Source organism: Epinephelus lanceolatus, chromosome 5, assembly GCF_041903045.1.
Source record: "Epinephelus lanceolatus isolate andai-2023 chromosome 5, ASM4190304v1, whole genome shotgun sequence".
NCBI classification, from domain to species: Eukaryota; Metazoa; Chordata; class Actinopteri; order Perciformes; family Serranidae; genus Epinephelus; species Epinephelus lanceolatus.
The window spans coordinates 36,319,120-36,336,227 of NC_135738.1; the positions used below are offsets into that span (position 1 = coordinate 36,319,120).

The following is a 17,108-nucleotide window of genomic DNA, read 5'->3' on the forward strand; positions in this document are numbered from 1 at the left end:
AAAAAACAATAGAATTTTAAAATACCTGTACTCTGAGCCGGGCACCACAAAGACTCATGTGCTCGCAAATCTTGTTGATCTTCCCATAGTGTCTAGGAAAAAATAACATCAAAAGAGGAAAAAAAAACATTGCTAGGGACATTGAGTCCAGAAAGAGTGCCAAGTTGTGCCAAGGGTGTAGTTGTTACTGGACCAATAAGCAGAATCAAAATGATATTTTTTAGTGATTCATTTGGAATCTGAACTTTAGAAACGGTGTTCTTATTTGTAACTGGTTCTCGATGCCCCCACTTGGTTTCTGACATATTTTGTTTGGATCCTCTTATGTAGTGAGGATGTCAGAGGTTTTATGAAGGCTTTTAGCTTGCTGTTTGTGATTTGACATTGCCATGGGGTACAATCAAAGGCTTGCCTTAGACACTTAATTGATCCTGGTTGTGTATCCAAAGGTAAATCCTATTTGTTCAGTTGACTAAAGACATGTCGCTCAGTATGTCTGACTGAACAGGCTCTTTATGACTGACCTTAGGCTGCAGTCATTAACCACAAGTTGAGTTGTTCTGCCTTTTTCCTGTATAAAAGCTTGTATTTGTTTGGTGTTTTTCATATCACTTCAAGGTACGTGACCTTGTCACATAAAACTTTTAATTCTAAATTCCTGGGGGAATGAAAAATAATAGAAAATATGTGGCTTGTTATTTGTTGGCCACTTGCCTACAGTGAAGCATTCACACACTCTTCATTAAAAAATATATCAAAGAGAAAGATTTAAAAAATGTTTTAAAACATTATGAAGTGGATAACATGTACCTATGAACTGCAGGCATGATGGGATTCATTCACTCATTTATTATATTTAAGAATAAATTCTTGGGTAAATCAGTAGTAGTGAATGCATCAATGCAAATGTCCATACAATGCTTCATATGCAAACAGGCAACAACCAGCAATGTGCAAATGTAGAAAGGTAGTAAATAAATAAGTAACCTGGTATATAGATGGTTACTGGCTTTAAATCTCTTGACAACAGCATATGTAAGTGAAATGGTTGATATTAATTGTATTATTGCTGATTTACATGTACAGTACATCAACAACATGTATCATTTATATTATTTGTTCCATAGCTAATATGTTTGTGTGATTCTCTTCTTCTTTTCCTCACGTTAGCGGTTCATGCTAAGAGTATAGTTGCCATCCTGCACTTGCTGGTGGCACTGTCGCAACACTTCAGAGCACCGATCAGATTGCCAGACCATGTCTCCATTCAAGTAGTGGTTGTCCAGGTAGGTGTGACCTTGTTTTTGAAGGCTGTCTAATAATAATAATAATAATATTAATAACAATAATAATAATAATAATAATAATAATAATAATAATACATTTTATTTATAAGCGCCTTTCAGAACACTCAAGGACACTGAACAGCAATAAAACAAAACAACAACAACACAGATAAAAGTATGAATGTACAGTTTATGTCTGCTCTCTTGCATAACAAGACATCGCCTCTGTGGGGAATGTCGGATTTGTAACACCACTCTCCACTGCTGTGAATTCATGTTTGGCTTTTCCCACTTTTTTTCACAAGCTAGTATATTTTTCATATTCAGTAGAATGAAAAAGATCTCACATTTCCAAACTGTCCTCCATTTGTGTCTTTCAGAAAAGAGAGGGCATCCTCCAGTCCAGACAAGTTCAAGAGGAAATCACTGGCAACACAGAGTAAGTACGCTCTGCTGCCTGACTCAGTTTTACACCTCACAAACGCATGTGTAGCATTTAGGGGCTGTATTGACAGACATTAGTGCTGGTGCAAACTAGAGCGCTGCTGCTAATAGCTCTCTATCACACTGACAAATAGTCTCAAAAGGTCTCATTGGATTACTACTTTTAAAGATCTTTTGAGTATTTTTCCAAGAACATACTGTGCTTCTCCCCCAGTTGTGATAGTGGAGATCTGCTTCATTTGCCGAACTATGAATAGTCCCTTTTACACAGAGCTTGCGCAGTAGGACTGCTACAAAGTCCCTTCTTTATGCCGCCTTATCATTTTTACACAGAACCAAACAATGGAGGCATCATGCCACTCTAGTGTGTGATTTAAGACAGCATGCCGGCATCCCAAAAACAAAAGAGGTGTGACATGGAAGGGCCATTCATAGTTGTCGTCATAAATACCGTCATCCTCCCATGTCGGCAAGGTTCCACATGGACCACCGTGTGGATGTCCACGTGCAGCTCATTTTTTTGTGATCTTGTGGACAGTAGGCATAGCAAGCATGCCGACTGCGCATGCGCCAATCTCTTGCTCCACACTCCAGTCCAGTCCAAAACACTGCTGTAAAGCCAGCTGTGGCTGCCTCACCACTGTGAAGTTAGTTTTAATTTGGATATCCAGCAGACATTTACTCCGGACCCAGCAGCATCATCTTTGTTTGACTTTCACCCAGGTGAAGCAACTGTACTTCTCTGTGGATGTTCAATGCCGAAAGTATGTCTGAGCCTCAACACCACAGCATCAGCCTTCTAGTGTGACATTTAACAGATGCGTTAGCAGAGCCATATAAACAATAACAACAGCATAACATGGCAATAACAGCCATTTACCGTCCCTGTTTTATGGTGGCTTACCTCTTCCGCTCGGAGGGTTAGGAGCTCCCGGACCGCATTGTTTTCCCAATATGGGAACATTTTCGGCTACTGTTCTTCATCTTTGAGTTAGCTGCTAACTGGTAACAGCTGCTTTTTAAATCTCGCGGTTGTGGGTCACACATATCACACTTTGTCAAAACATCACACCCGTCCTATCTATGGTCCTGTCCTGCTGGCTGTCCCTTTTACACTTACGACGATTCGGCACTGTTACCTCCGCTACTGGCTTAAAGGCAAGACAACTCTGTCTCCCCATTCAGGGACTGTTGCTTTTGTAAAGAACAGCGAGGCGGAATAACAGCTTGACATTCCTGCCTTGAGCAGACTAAATGGCTCATGAAGTATAGACACACAATGACAGTCGTGACTGAAGCACTCACACACTCATCATAAATATGCAAACATCTGGGGATCAAAGTTCACATTTTTAATTATAGTTTCTTCAAGAGTGTATTTTATTTTTCTTTCAGTTGGAACCAACAAGGTGAAAAAATGCCACTTATGCCTACCATACGCTACGAGACTTAAAAAAAAAACTTTTAAAAAGTCTGACATCCTCTCACAGCTAAAGAACAATGTGAGTTTTTAGTCACACACTGTGAGGTTTTGTGAAGACTGGGGATCTTGCAGGGTCACTATTTGCAAGACTACAACTAGATTCCTTTTGAGATTATTTCCTATCCTGCTCCTGGTGAAAATATTACACCAGACTCTCTTTGAAATAAAATAAAACATATTAACAATTTATGTGTCCACAGAAACGCAAAACTCCAGAAACACAAGATAGGTAGCATCATATGTCAACGGTATTCTTGTCAATTTAGCATCAGTATAATCGATCAACATAAACTTTATGTGTACAGACTTTGACTCACTATCAGTCTCTGTTGATTGGCTGGGCTGTTTTCCTGGGAGGAGACTGTAGAAATGAGATGCAAACCATTTCAAAAGATAGGATTTCTTTTGGTTCGCATGCAGACTTGAACTGGCGGCCCTCCAGTTTCCAAACGAAGTCCCCATTGATGAAGCTGCTGATACTACTTTTGTAAAATAAAACTGTATTTCTTGGCTGCGTTCAGGGAAGCCTTTGGATCGGAACAAACTGTTATCACTAGTGACACATCAAAGGCGGTGTATCATTTTTGTAATACTAGTCATAATACTGTCATAATAACAAAATTGTACTTTTTTTTTGGATACATTACTTACAGTCTAAAAAACAACAAAATTAAAGCTGAAATTAAGAAACTATCTGATCAAAGAATATTTTAACAAGACTACTAAGGAGAACAAGGATCTTGACAGTTTTTGATGTTCGATGCAATGGAAACGTTACAATCAGCACAACAAAAGTGCTCATATATACATGCATGTATTTGATACAGAGCCTGTCAACAGAATTCACAGCTATGGAGGACCTTGAATATCTTTCTGCAGTCAGGACTGTGCAACACACTGTGCTTTAGATGGACTTTTGGGAGAAATATTGTGCAATGGTGACAAGACAACCATTGTATTTCAACAAGATATGTGATGGCACCTTTAGCTGAAGAATTAGACAATTTAAAACACACACACACACACACACACACACACACACACACACGCGCACACTCTCTCTCACACACACTTATTGTCTCCCTGTGAGGCTGTCCTGCAGCCTGACGGCAGCAACGAGGGAGATAACAGCAGGCCAACACACAGGCACACACATTTTGTCATGGTAGATGGATACACTGTTAATAACACACACACACACACACACACACACGCACACACACTCATATGGTCACAGTGGAAATACAGTTATTACCACACCACCAGGACCATTGCCCAGACCTGCCTGCCTTTGCCATCACAGATTACACCATGAACATGTGTGAGAGCACCTGCCTGTGTGTGTGTGTGTGTGTGTGTGTGTGTGTGTGTGTGTGTGTGTGTGTGTGTGTGCCTGCCATTTCTTGCTGGCCTGCCCATTGCGATATCTCTTCCTCGGGGACACTCACACTGCAGCGTTCCCTTCCCTCCAAAACCACCTGACCCTTTCCAACAACAACATCCTCCAAAGTGCTAACATTGTAATAATAGACAGGAGAGGCCCTCCATTCCCATAGAAAAGCTGCATGTACACAAAGGCACGTCTTCATCCATTGTATCACTACCAAGCGCTATTGTTCTGCTGCTGAGATTATTACATTGTGTTATAGTATTTGCCATTGTGAACGTCCCGTGATGATGCCCAGGTTATTTAAATACCCAAGGTGTAGCTGTGTTTATTGTTAATCAAATTATGATACCCCAGCTACATTATTGTATTGTCATTTCTGTGACATAATCCCTCCATTCTCTACATTCCTCTGTGATTGTACTGGAAGCACTTGTCTTTCATTTCCCCTTATTTTCTGTGAATATTGAAGTGTGAAATTGTTAATAAGCAGATACTGCCTCCTATTCATGTGTTTAACATGTTTGCCTTCTCTTTTTGCTCTTGTTTTCTTTTCTCTCATCTGTCTTTCAGGGCTTTCTCTGGCAGACATGGTACGTCCTCATAAAGAAGAGTGTATTGAACAATATTTTTCTTTTCAGGAATATTCTCATATCATCTTTTGATGAATAATTTATTTTGTTTATTCTTCACAGAGCGCGACGCTTTCGACACCCTGTTTGACCACGCTCCAGATAAACTGAATGTCGTCAAAAAGGTATTGAGGCTTTGTTGTTGCACTCTCAAATGTGTCAGCCATGTACGGCAGCATCTTGGAGGTCTGAGGAAGAAATGGCAAATAAGAGATGTATAAAAATATCTGGTCTGTGGGTATTTAAATCATCAAACAGTGCTTTGTACTCCAGTCTGTGGTCCAGGTTTTATTCTGCGCGGTTATCTAGCTAACCTTATTGATCCCGATTAATGAGGCACGTTCTTGACAAGAATCTACAGACCTTATAATATACAGAATATACAGATTGTCGTGGTGCGAGTAAGGATCGGTTCACCATTGTTTAAATGCAAATAATCTGGTTGCGTTCAGATATATTTGCTCTTTAATCTCTACTCCAAAACCAGCCTAGGGCTTGACATAATCATCAGGAAAAACGACTCTCTGCGTTTAAGCAAAAGAAGAGTGGTTATTGGCCTTGTTAGCAGCCAAATAGACTTCCTTCTAATCTAGGAAAGCAATATGCAGTTATTAGATGCTAACATTAAATTCTTGAGTGTTAAAGTTATTGTTCACCTCGAAGTAGTTTTGACTTAACTCACTTTCAGTACCTGGTCCTTTTCTTTCTTTGGCACCCGCTCAGTGAAGGTGGGCTTCTCAGCTTATCACAGCAACACCATGTGAAACTGCTGAGACATGATCTTCAACGCATGTCTCACTGAATTATTTCATTGACAACCAAACAGAGGAACGATTGCTCTTTCTCACTTGTATGGTGTTGTGTTCGTAATGTACAGCGTAGTTTTGTTGGCTGCCATTTTTAAAAAATTTGGTTAGCTACTGACGGTAGCTTGGCTGTTTAAAAATGGCAGATATTTACAGGATGTCGTGTGACATACGAATAATGATTCTAGTGATGGTTCTCTCTGACAGTCAGTGGTCTACGTAAGGGATAATGTATAGTGAGCCGGTGTCGTCCTCAGTTGTGACAGTCATTAAAATCAGATTAAACCATGTCTGCATTTTTGTTTGGACACTGTGAGTGTGGAGTTTCAATGCACGTATTGTCTTAGACCATTTTTGCCATAGTGGTGAGAATCTCTACTATGGGCACCACAACCTGAGATGCTTTGTGCCACACAGCTACTTTGTGTTTTGTTTACAGCTTTGTTTTTAATGTCTACAGTGAGGGTGTAGATTTGCGTAAGCAGATCTTTGAGTGTACATTCCCTTCTCATTTGAGAAGTTTCCAGCTTTTGTGACAGATGTTATCCTTTGTGTTTTCTCAGACATTGATCACGTTTGTGAACAAACACCTCAACAAGCTCAACCTTGAGGTGTCTGAATTGGACACACAGGTACATCACACACCTACATACACATACAGGTCAACATTTTCAAATGTTCACAGGTCATTCACAGTATATACTTAAGTGATGCTGAAGTGGAAGTATATTTTTGAAAAACATGCTCATCTAAATGTATATTTGATCTGTCATTAAGATTTTAGTTTTCTGGAAAAAAAAAACTGAGATGTCACTTTTTTCTAAATCGCCTTGTTTAATCAGTAAGTCTGTATTTTTACATGACTGTGTTTGTGTCTCAGTTTGCAGATGGTGTTTATCTGGTGTTGCTGATGGGGCTGTTGGAGGGATATTTTGTGCCGCTCTACAACTTTTTCCTCACCCCAGAGAATTTTGACCAAAAGGTAAAGTGTGATTATTTGTCCACATCCATCAGTGAGCTGGACTATTTCAGGAATACTCCACCAAAAACCTATAATTTAGGTATCAAACAAAAACTGACCGTTGGCTTAAAACATCTGACAAGTTTGCAGTTTGCTCCATGATGGAGAACAGCAGCTGTAGTCTTCAATTTACATCCATTGTAATGGATTTTAAATGGGACTTTGTTTGACCCTGTAAAAAAAGGGGCTTAAAAAAATCTCCACAGAAACTTCTCACTTCACTACTTGGACATAATCTGCCTCTGCACTGTCCAGTCACATGGTCAATATTTTCTAAATACTCTTACACCACAGTATTTCAGAATATGACTGAAAGCACAGTTTCAGTTTGTTGGCTAGCTGTTAACTGTTTTTGTGTGCAACAACTTTTGATTACTTTGGTCAGGAATGACACACGTAAACAGTTCCTCATGCTAGCGACAAACTGAAGCTGTGTTTTTATACCTTGTCATCGTTAACAGCTGTGGCCAGAGGCATTTTGTTTCTGTCCCATTCTCATGAACGCAGTATCTCAAGGGAATTGAGGGAATTTCTTCAGATTTGGCACAAATGTCCACTTGGAGTCAAGGGTGAATTATTTAGATTTTGGTGCTCAAACGTCAAGGTCACTGTGACCTTCCATCTGTCTCATTTTTGTGAACACAATATCTCAAAAAGGCCTTATGGGAGTTTCCTTAAATTTGGCAAACGTACACCTGGACTCAAGTATGAATTGATTAGAATTTGGGAGTCGAATGTCACTGTGACCTCACAGAACACGTTTATTTTTTTTTTTTTTGTATGAACTCATGAATTTGTACACAAGATATGACCAACTTTCATACAAATGTCTAATAGGATTAAATGATGAAGTGATGACATTTTATATCCAAAAGTTCAAAGGTCAGCTTTAATGTGATATCAAATCATATTGCTGGTATTTTGGTGAAAATATGTGTCTAATTCAACTCACTAGATTTACAATTAAACTATGACAATCTAATTAAAGTGGTGATTTTCAGATCAATAGTCTCTGGAGGTGTTCATGTCCATTGGGTGAACAGTGCCTTTTTATCCTTGGAAAGTATGTACTGTATATAAAGACTACAATTGGTTGATATTTGTGCCTTCAAATTAAAGCTAAAAGTTAGCGCTTAAAACTGATTGCCATTGCTTCATTTCTGTTCCACTGTTCTTGAGAACAGAGCCAAAACAAGTATGTGAATGCACATGGTCTGCACCGCATATATATCTCTCTCCTGTGCTGATGATGTGTTACCTCTGTTGTTGCAACTATGACTTCAGTGGAGAATCCTGGTTCACTCACAACTGGAAAGCAAGGATTACACAGAATGTACAAATAATGCAACATTTTTTCTGCTGTATTTTGGACAAGCAGGTATACAGACTAGTTGTTGTGAGCTGCACCATATTGATGTATCCAATCTTTTCTCCTCGAGATCTGTGAAAAGAAGACCTAGACCCATCTTTGGTCTTGACCTATAGTTTAAGAAACACTCCTAAATCAATACTTCATTTCTGAGGAGCCTGTGCACTCGGAGCCAGGACTCTCCTCTCAATAGCCTGATAAATGCCATCCGTTTTCCCCAGAGCCCATTCAGTGCCGAGCCATCTCTCCTCTCCATTGGCCTCTGTAGTACTACGGTATTCTGAACAGGCAATCTGCGGAGACACCACAGTAGCCTTTTGTTTGGGTCTTGGCCAGTGGCCCCTGCCAAGCTGCGAAGCAGAATGGGCATCAGTGCTACAATGTACACAACTGTGCACACACACACACACACACACACACACACAGATACTCCTGGCCCGGAAGAACAGGCACCAGCCCCACAGCATCTGTAATCTCCTTTTGCACAGGGAAACACTGGAGTGGCTTAGGGGCTCAGCTCTATTACTCTGTGTGTGTGTGTTTGTCCGTATGTGTGTATGTGTAAGGGCCTAGAGGGCCTATCGATGATACACCAGGGGTGGGCTGTGAAAAGTAGCACGAGGCATCAAGAAAGCACTCCTGCTTCTGCTCAGTAGATCTCTACTTAAGGCTCATTCTCTTCCTTTCTCTTTGACTGTATTAGATGGCGAAGGTCACGCTTTTCACACAATAAGCCCTTGTTGGGCAAAGCTTTTAGTACATCACAGCAGGGTGAGCACACGCAGATACAGTGGGCAGAGAATAGAAAACATCTTTCAACTCTTTCTGTCTCTTCCCTCTGATTGGGTTTCCTCCTCTCTTGCACTTTGTTTATTGCTCACAAGTCAGATTGGCTTAGACGACTTTGCTGGTTTCCTCCAGAGAACTGTATCTCTGCCCGTCTAAATGCAGTAGTATTGTACATCTACATAATTCCATCTGTAAATGATCCACCTGATAACCATCAGCCCTGCTCTTTTTTATCATTCATGTCCACCATAATGAGCAGTTTCCAGGAAAAACTGTATAAGCAATGTCTCCAGCATGTGTGTTTCCTCCTATCCCAGCTGCAGAAAATCTAATAAAGTTAAAAATGCTCTACGCTGCATTGTGTTCATTTTATTTCTACATGCAGTCAAATTGTACAAGTGTTACTCATACACTTGTAATGGCATGAAAAGCCTGACTTTCAATGACAGCATCAATTTCTGGAGCTTTCTGAGTGACACTGCTGATATGTATCCATTGATAAATGAGGGAGCAGAGTGTTTGTGCAGCTGCTGAAGGCTTATGGTCTTACAGGACAGAGCAGTGTTGTGTTTGCCAACACAGGAAGCTGCGGTAGCACGATTGAATCGACCCAGAGTGTGTTGTGGGATTTAGCAACTAGTGTCTATGTTTCCTTATCAGTGAGAAGCTGTGTGGAGTTGAATGATTTGTACTTGCCCACTTATGTGTGTTTGTGAAAAGTTAAGGTTGTGTGTGTCTGTGTGTGGTGTCTGCATGTACACACGGTAGTGAACATGCTTCCTGTAGCGCTTTCTTGTGTCCTAACAGTCTGATCACATTCTCTGCAGGTCCACAATGTGTCCTTTTCCTTTGAACTGATGCAGGACGGAGGTCTGGAGAGACCAAAGCCCCGACCAGAGGGTAAGACTCACATTTACCTAGGGATGTCCCTGTGAAGTTTTTTATGCCCAGTCCCGATCCAAGTCTCTCCGTATCCCTGATACTGATGTGATACTTAGATTTACCTGTTGATCAAAGATATAATTCAAATGTCGAAAAATGACAAAACCAATGTTTTATATTTTGTTGAGTTGGTTACTTACATCATCCCAAATGTTTCCATCAGTGTTTAAACCCACAGAAATCAGATTTGAATCTAGGGCTCAGTCTGTGTGTCATTTGATCACTGTAGCCTGTGAGTGGCGTCAGGGTTGTGGTTGTCTGCCATGGGTTTACAATACACTTTTTAGATCTTGGTCATTTTTAGTGATGGATTTTAACCCAGATGAAGGATTTTAGTCATCAGACGTCTGGATCTTAAGTTATCAGAGAAACAAGCTGAGCAGACGTCGGTGGACGCTCAGCTCCAATTCCTGTGCCAGAGAATCCCCGATTTTCAACATGAAACTGCGTCATTCAGTGTTTCTACAGGTTTAAACCAGCGGGAGGTGACTTCGGCAGATAATTCCACTCACGATAAAAACCTCCTGAACATCTGGAAAAACAGTCTGTGACAAGCAGAACAGCATCAGAGAAACACTGATTTGTAACATGAATCGGCTCCCAGTAAAAACCTTCATTGAACACTGAAGGAATCCTAACCAGGAGAAATTGACTGCAATAACGGCATTGCTCCGTCTTTTGTTAGCGGCGGAAAATTACATATCGTACATTTAATTATTTGTTCATTCATTCACTCATTTTCCATATCCACTCATCCTGTTGGGGGTCACGGGGGGGCTGGAGCCTATCCCAGCTGACATTGGGCGAGAGGCGGGGTACACCCTGTACAGGTCGCCAGACTATCACAGGCTGACACATAGAGACAGACAACCATTCACACTCACATTCACACCTACGGACAATTTAGAGTCACCAATTAACCTAGCCTGCATGTCTTTGGACTGTGGGAGGAAGCTGGAGTATTCAGAGAAAACCCACACTAACATGGAGAGAACATGCAAACTCCACACAGAAGGGCTCCCCCACCCCAAGGTTCGAACCCCTCATCCCGGGTTTGAACCAGAAACCCCCTTGCTGTGAGGCGACAATGCTTATCACTGCATCACCGTGTCGCCTTTAATTATGTATCTGACATAGAATTAACAGCTGTAGCCTTCTATATTTGACACACCTTATTATAAAAACACTGCAGCAAAAATATTCCTAGCAGAGTCTAACACAACTCTAAATGTATGTAGGTCTAATATTGTTCATGTTAGATAAACCAAAATGATCGACAATATTGTTATTGTGTTGAGTCCGAAATGAATTTCCTTTAATCGTACCATAGTACAACCAAAGCATCTTGCAGCTGTCTGCTGAACTTTGTTTGCTAGAGGAGAGATATGTCTGGCGCAAAAAGGCCACTAAGCTGTAGACGGGCAGGAATGGGCACCTGTAGTACAGCCTGCAGCAGCTGGTGTATAGACAAGATATATACTCTCGCTAGATGTATGTCTATATACAACTCTTTGATTCTTTCTCTCTTTTTCTTTCTTTCCTTTTTTATCCAGATATAGTGAACTGTGACCTTAAATCGACACTCCGCGTGCTCTACAACCTCTTCACCAGGTACAGGAATGTAGACTGAGCACCATGTGTGGCGGAGGAGAGAACACTTTATACCGTGGACCACATGTTAAAGCTTAAAAAATATATTTTCCTTCTATTGGTCTTACAAGTCTGTTTTTATCTGCATGCATGCATCACATTTTGTTCCTGTTGGATAATGTACCACACACAAATCTGTATTATTTTCTTTGTTTTTCTTTGACATTCAGCTTGTGTGCCACAAAATGTTTGACTTTTTATGGTAAATTGGGCATTGCTAGACAATACTACAGACATGTATAAAAACAATAAGATAGCCATGATTAATTCTGTAATGATTTCCATCACCCTGTATTGATATAAAGGGAAGATTTTAGATGAACACATTTATCTTTTAATTCAGAAAAGAAACTGTTTAACTGTATTTATTATAAATTTTGATACACTTGTCCTTTCTCACCTTTCCAGCTTTCATTTTCTCCTCTCTGCTCTTGTTTATGTCATTCATAAGTGCCTTTATTTAAACATGCGAACACTGTCAGCTCCCAGTACTTAATATTGGGATGCATGTGCTCCACAGTTATAGTCTTAACGTCCCACATTTCCTTTGCATGTGTGGAGCGACATATGAAATATTTGACCAAAGCTCTGCTGCATTCACACTGTAAAGGCTTTACTCAGCTACCACTCGCTTTCTAGTATTTTATTTAGGTAAATCACCATTATATAATCACTCTGCTTTTTGTGGTTAAATACATTATATATATCATATTTTAATACACATTAGATTCCTCTCCTTTCTGCAAGGCAAATGAAAACTGACTTAATATATTTTGTTGTGTTCTACTTTCATGGCATTTTCACTTTTTCAAACAACAAATGCAGCAACCGTCTGTGGTTCAAGCTACCGACACATTCTCTATCATGTATTTATGTTTTAATGCATTATATTCAATAAATTGTTCAGTCCCTGAATGCAGCTGCATTTTTTTTGCCCCTCAGAGGAAGCGGAAATGTTTTTCCAACAAAACAAATATTGGGGTCAGATTGGTTCCAATTTAGCCCGCACAGAAAGCCAAGTAGACCTGCACAACAATTTTCTTTTTTCGCTAAATTGAGATAGACTGTCAGAAAAGCTGTGTAAAAGCTTTCTGAATTGGAGCTGACCCCAATGTAGACCAAAATAGATAGCACAGTTACCGAATGGATGAAAAGGTTTTTTTCCTCGCACATTCCACAATAGCTTTTGAAAAGAAAAAAGGGGGGAAATGGGTGTGTATACTGTAGGTGTTCACTTGTGTGTTGATGTATTATTAATTATACTGTGGTATTGCAGTGATCTCTGCTGATACTCACACACGTTGCCAAGACTCAGATTCCGATGTTTTTGATTCCAAGTTGCTTTTTAATTACTTTCCAGTTTTGTCAGTCTGTTTTTGTATTTTATGAACTCAGAAAACCCTGTGTGTGTGTGTGTGTGTGTGTGTAGTCCCTAACATATGAAGTGTGAGTCCCTAAATTGTAAAGTGAGTAATCCTTTTGGACTGTAACATATTTCAAGGTGAGAGCATTGTTTAGGCTAGAATTTAATCTTCAATTGAGAGTTTGTGAAAGAGTGCTCCTGTGTGTGCGATGTAAAGCCTGAGCTGCAGTGTTCCTTTATGAAACATTAAGTTTCACCTTCAAGGAGCTCTTAAAACCTCCACATTTTGTACGTGAGGACAGAAAAGAGCTATAGGCACATACACAGTATGTGTGTGTCGACAAAACGCCTGGAGCGCAGTGTAACATTTGGTACAAGTAACAGCATCCGGCAATGATTGCCCTCTCAGATGCTCTCATGTCAGTTGCAACAGATCCTGAGGGATCTGAAACCATGTTATGATCATTTCCTCTGCGCTCCCTCGCCCAGGGGACAATTCAGCTGCTCTAGTTATTACCTTGTTACATTATTGTTATTGCATTATTGTTACATTGTCGCTCCGTGCATGGGTCACATGGGGGCACAGAGCCGCATTCCTCTGATTGAAGGCACCACAGTAATGTGGAGATGAAGAGCTGCTTCACAGATGGGAAAGTTGGTTTAAAAAGTTTCATTAAAGTTTTTAATAAATTCATTATTTGCTAACAAGCTATGTCATTTTGTTTGCTAATAAGTTATTGTGTCAACCAAAGGCTGTAATCAATCCTTATGATTTTTTTTGTGCAACTTGTAGTAAAAAGCTTTGCTTTGTGACATTTTTACATGTTATTTATTTTTTATTTAATCACTCTGCCCTCTTAAACGTGTAATCCTTAAGACTTTGTAGCAAATAGTTCTGGTAAATGCATTCATGCACTTTATTGCTAGAGTTAGATAAGAAGATTGTTACCACATTGTCTACAGTAAAAATAGCTGGAGACAACGGCCATTTAGCTTGGCTCAATGTATGGACTGGAAACAGCTAACCTAGCTCAGTCCTAAGGTAACATAAAATCTGTCCACAACACCTCTGACACTCACTAATTAAACAATATTCTATCACTCTTGTTGAATCAGTGCAAAAATCCAAGTGTGAAAACCAACCATTTGCCATTTTACAGGGGGTTTTATGCATAACTATTAAATTCCTTTTATTTATTTATTTGGATATGATAAAAAAAAAATAAATACAAAAATAAATACAGTAATTTAAGAGAAATTACTGGGTAGAATTAAAAGAAAACACATTGGGGAATTAACATTAAAATTGGTGATAGCCAAATATTTTTTTCAAAAAAACCCAAAAACAATTCTAAACAATAAGGCCCACTAAAGATAAAAAATAAGACCACAGGAGGGAAAAAATATAAATAAAATTCTATTTCAATGCTGTTTTTTAGTCATCTCATTCAATCTAAATCTCACCAAAAGATATTCCTCAAAATTATTTTAAGCTGCACTATTTTATATGAACAATTGTTCAAATGTCTGTGTGTAATGTGAAAGAGGTCACTCGTGAGAAATTCACAGTCATCACCCATAATTTCTCTCAGCTCTACAAAACATTTTAGAGTCTCTTAGCTGATTATTTTTTATTTTACAGGCTACTACTTACTTTTGTCATTACTTTCACTGCTTATTAACCATATTTCTAACAGTAGCAGTCAGTTTGTTTCAGAAAAAAAAAAAAAAATTCTACAGCACCAAACAGCAGTCAAAGTTAGCAATTAGCTGAATAACACAGTGAAGCATTTTGCAGCTAAGGAGTCAGATATTTCGCTCAGGAATTGGTGGAGACCAAAAACAGAGCTAAAAGGAGAGTGAATATTGGAATAACATTCAACAGGTGGACAGAAACACAATTTTTAATTGCTCTGTGTTTGCTGGGTGGGTAACTGACTGCAAATGTTGAAATTTATGATCATCAAATGTCAGTGTTTACAGCTTGTTCCGCTGCCCCAAAGTGGACAAAGGCAATCCATTAATACTATTTCAAAGCCAGGTTTTGCAATAATGACTGTTTCACTTTACATTATTCCTTACTTGTTTGATTATAATTTTCAACAGCAGTGTGTTTACAGATCGCCACTTTGTGTTCCACTTAGATATTAAGTAAAACATAAACCCATTTAGTAGTTTTACCTATATTTGGCTAGGATCACAGGTTTAACTAAATGTTAAAGAAAGAAAGAAGAAAGTCCTCCATTCTGATGGTTGATCCTCCCATGAGGCAGCAATGCTACTTGATCACAACACAGAAGCTCCAGGAGGTCCTCAGATGCTCCTCTGCTGCTGGCATCGACCTCTGACCTCTTTATGAACCAGGGCAAGACAAAAGACTGTTTCCCTTGTGAAGATCAATAAAGTATCACATTATTATATTATGTGGCATTAGATAAAAGGTTCGGCCATGCAGCCCAATAATGGCTGGCACTCCACTTAGGTAATGTTACAAAGTAGAGCGGGATTGCTTCACTGGCCATAAGCGTATCGATGTTATATGTTTATGCTCTGACATGTCTCCTTTTCCCGTTTGTTTCTCAGAAGCTCGCCTCCAGTCTTCATGATGAATGTGACAATATCAATTTGCCCTTCTGAGAAGAGAGGGCGGGAGCAACAGAAACATAGGGAGGAGGTATTATCATATAAGACTTGTGCACTATTTCCCATTATGTGATGTAATAATCTACTACTAGTGTGAGGAACTGGCAGTAAGAGCTCACTGTTATTAGGCCAGGAGATACAAAAGCTTTTTACTGTAGTTACATGACGATGTATAGACGATTATCTGATGCAAGTGTTAATAATCTATATTAGTACCCAGGTTTTGAGTCTTGGATTTGATAGTATTCAGGATATGACATTTACACAGTTAAAGAAACCTGGTTCTTCATCTCTGTGTGTAAATTAGTCTGACATTACCTCGTTATTCTTAATTTTGCTTATTCTTATTATTGGTCATTATGATTCATCCTCTAGGGACCATGAATATCTGTAAGAATTTACATGACACTCCACCAAGTAGTATTCAGTCTGGACCAAAGTATTGGACTGACAGTGAGACCAGCATTGGCATCTCTGTAATAATGTCGCTTGCATGAATGAAAACCTTAATTGGCTGTTTACATACCACAGTGCCCAGGTTTCTATCCACTCCAGCTAGTGTAATTAGGTATTTCTATGATGGCACATGGGCTATGGTTTCAGAAACTATGATATGATACAATCTTACATATGCAAACATACTGTATGAACGGGATACCAAACAACCGATAATCACTGGGATACGAGTGCGCTTGTAAACACTCAGGGAGTTCACTCAGTTACCGTTTGATCCCTGGCTGCTGTGTATACTGAAATCCACTTCAGTCTTTTATATAACCTAATGGAAAAAAGTGAGTAAGTATATTTCCCAAAATGTTGAACTATTCATTTAAATTCTTGTCCGCTGGAACAACTCAAACATTGGCTGACATGAGTCTGTTCCTGAATTACATCTTGTCAGGTTCAATACTGCGTTGAATATGTTTAATCTACTGCTACACTACACTACACTCAAGACAGTAAGCTAACAAAACCTCTTATATTATTATATTAACAGTCCATCTAGAAAAACTAAAGAATATGTGCCATGAATAACATCTAGTGTATGATCTGTAGTTCATTTCTGGAACATATGTCCTGTAGTTGTAGTCCTTTCAGGCAGGGCAGTGGAGTCTGTAGTCTGTAGATCACTTATCATGCACATAATGACCACAAAAGGTAAAACTGATTAGATCAGTACTCCCTATTCTGAGAGGCAGCAGAAGAGTGAAGGCGCTCGTGACCTCTTTTGACTAGTTCATTCATTCTCTCCCCGTCTCTGAGCAGCATGATCAATGCTGATCATGGAAACTG

At 39.4% G+C, this 17,108-nt stretch overlaps 1 protein-coding gene across 1 annotated transcript in view; it reads left to right on the forward strand.

Moving 5' to 3' along the window:
* Positions 1-12,724, forward strand: part of parvaa (parvin, alpha a) — a 29,482-nt gene extending 16,758 nt beyond the window's left edge. The window contains exons 6-13 of the mRNA XM_033635604.2: positions 1,171-1,286; positions 1,667-1,725; positions 5,174-5,193; positions 5,296-5,357; positions 6,602-6,670; positions 6,919-7,020; positions 10,045-10,117; positions 11,713-12,724. Of these exons, the coding sequence (XP_033491495.2) occupies positions 1,171-1,286; positions 1,667-1,725; positions 5,174-5,193; positions 5,296-5,357; positions 6,602-6,670; positions 6,919-7,020; positions 10,045-10,117; positions 11,713-11,789 (578 nt within the window). The 3' untranslated portion in view covers positions 11,790-12,724. The remainder of the gene's footprint in view (positions 1-1,170; positions 1,287-1,666; positions 1,726-5,173; positions 5,194-5,295; positions 5,358-6,601; positions 6,671-6,918; positions 7,021-10,044; positions 10,118-11,712) is intronic.
* Positions 12,725-17,108: the final 4,384 nt, after the last annotated feature.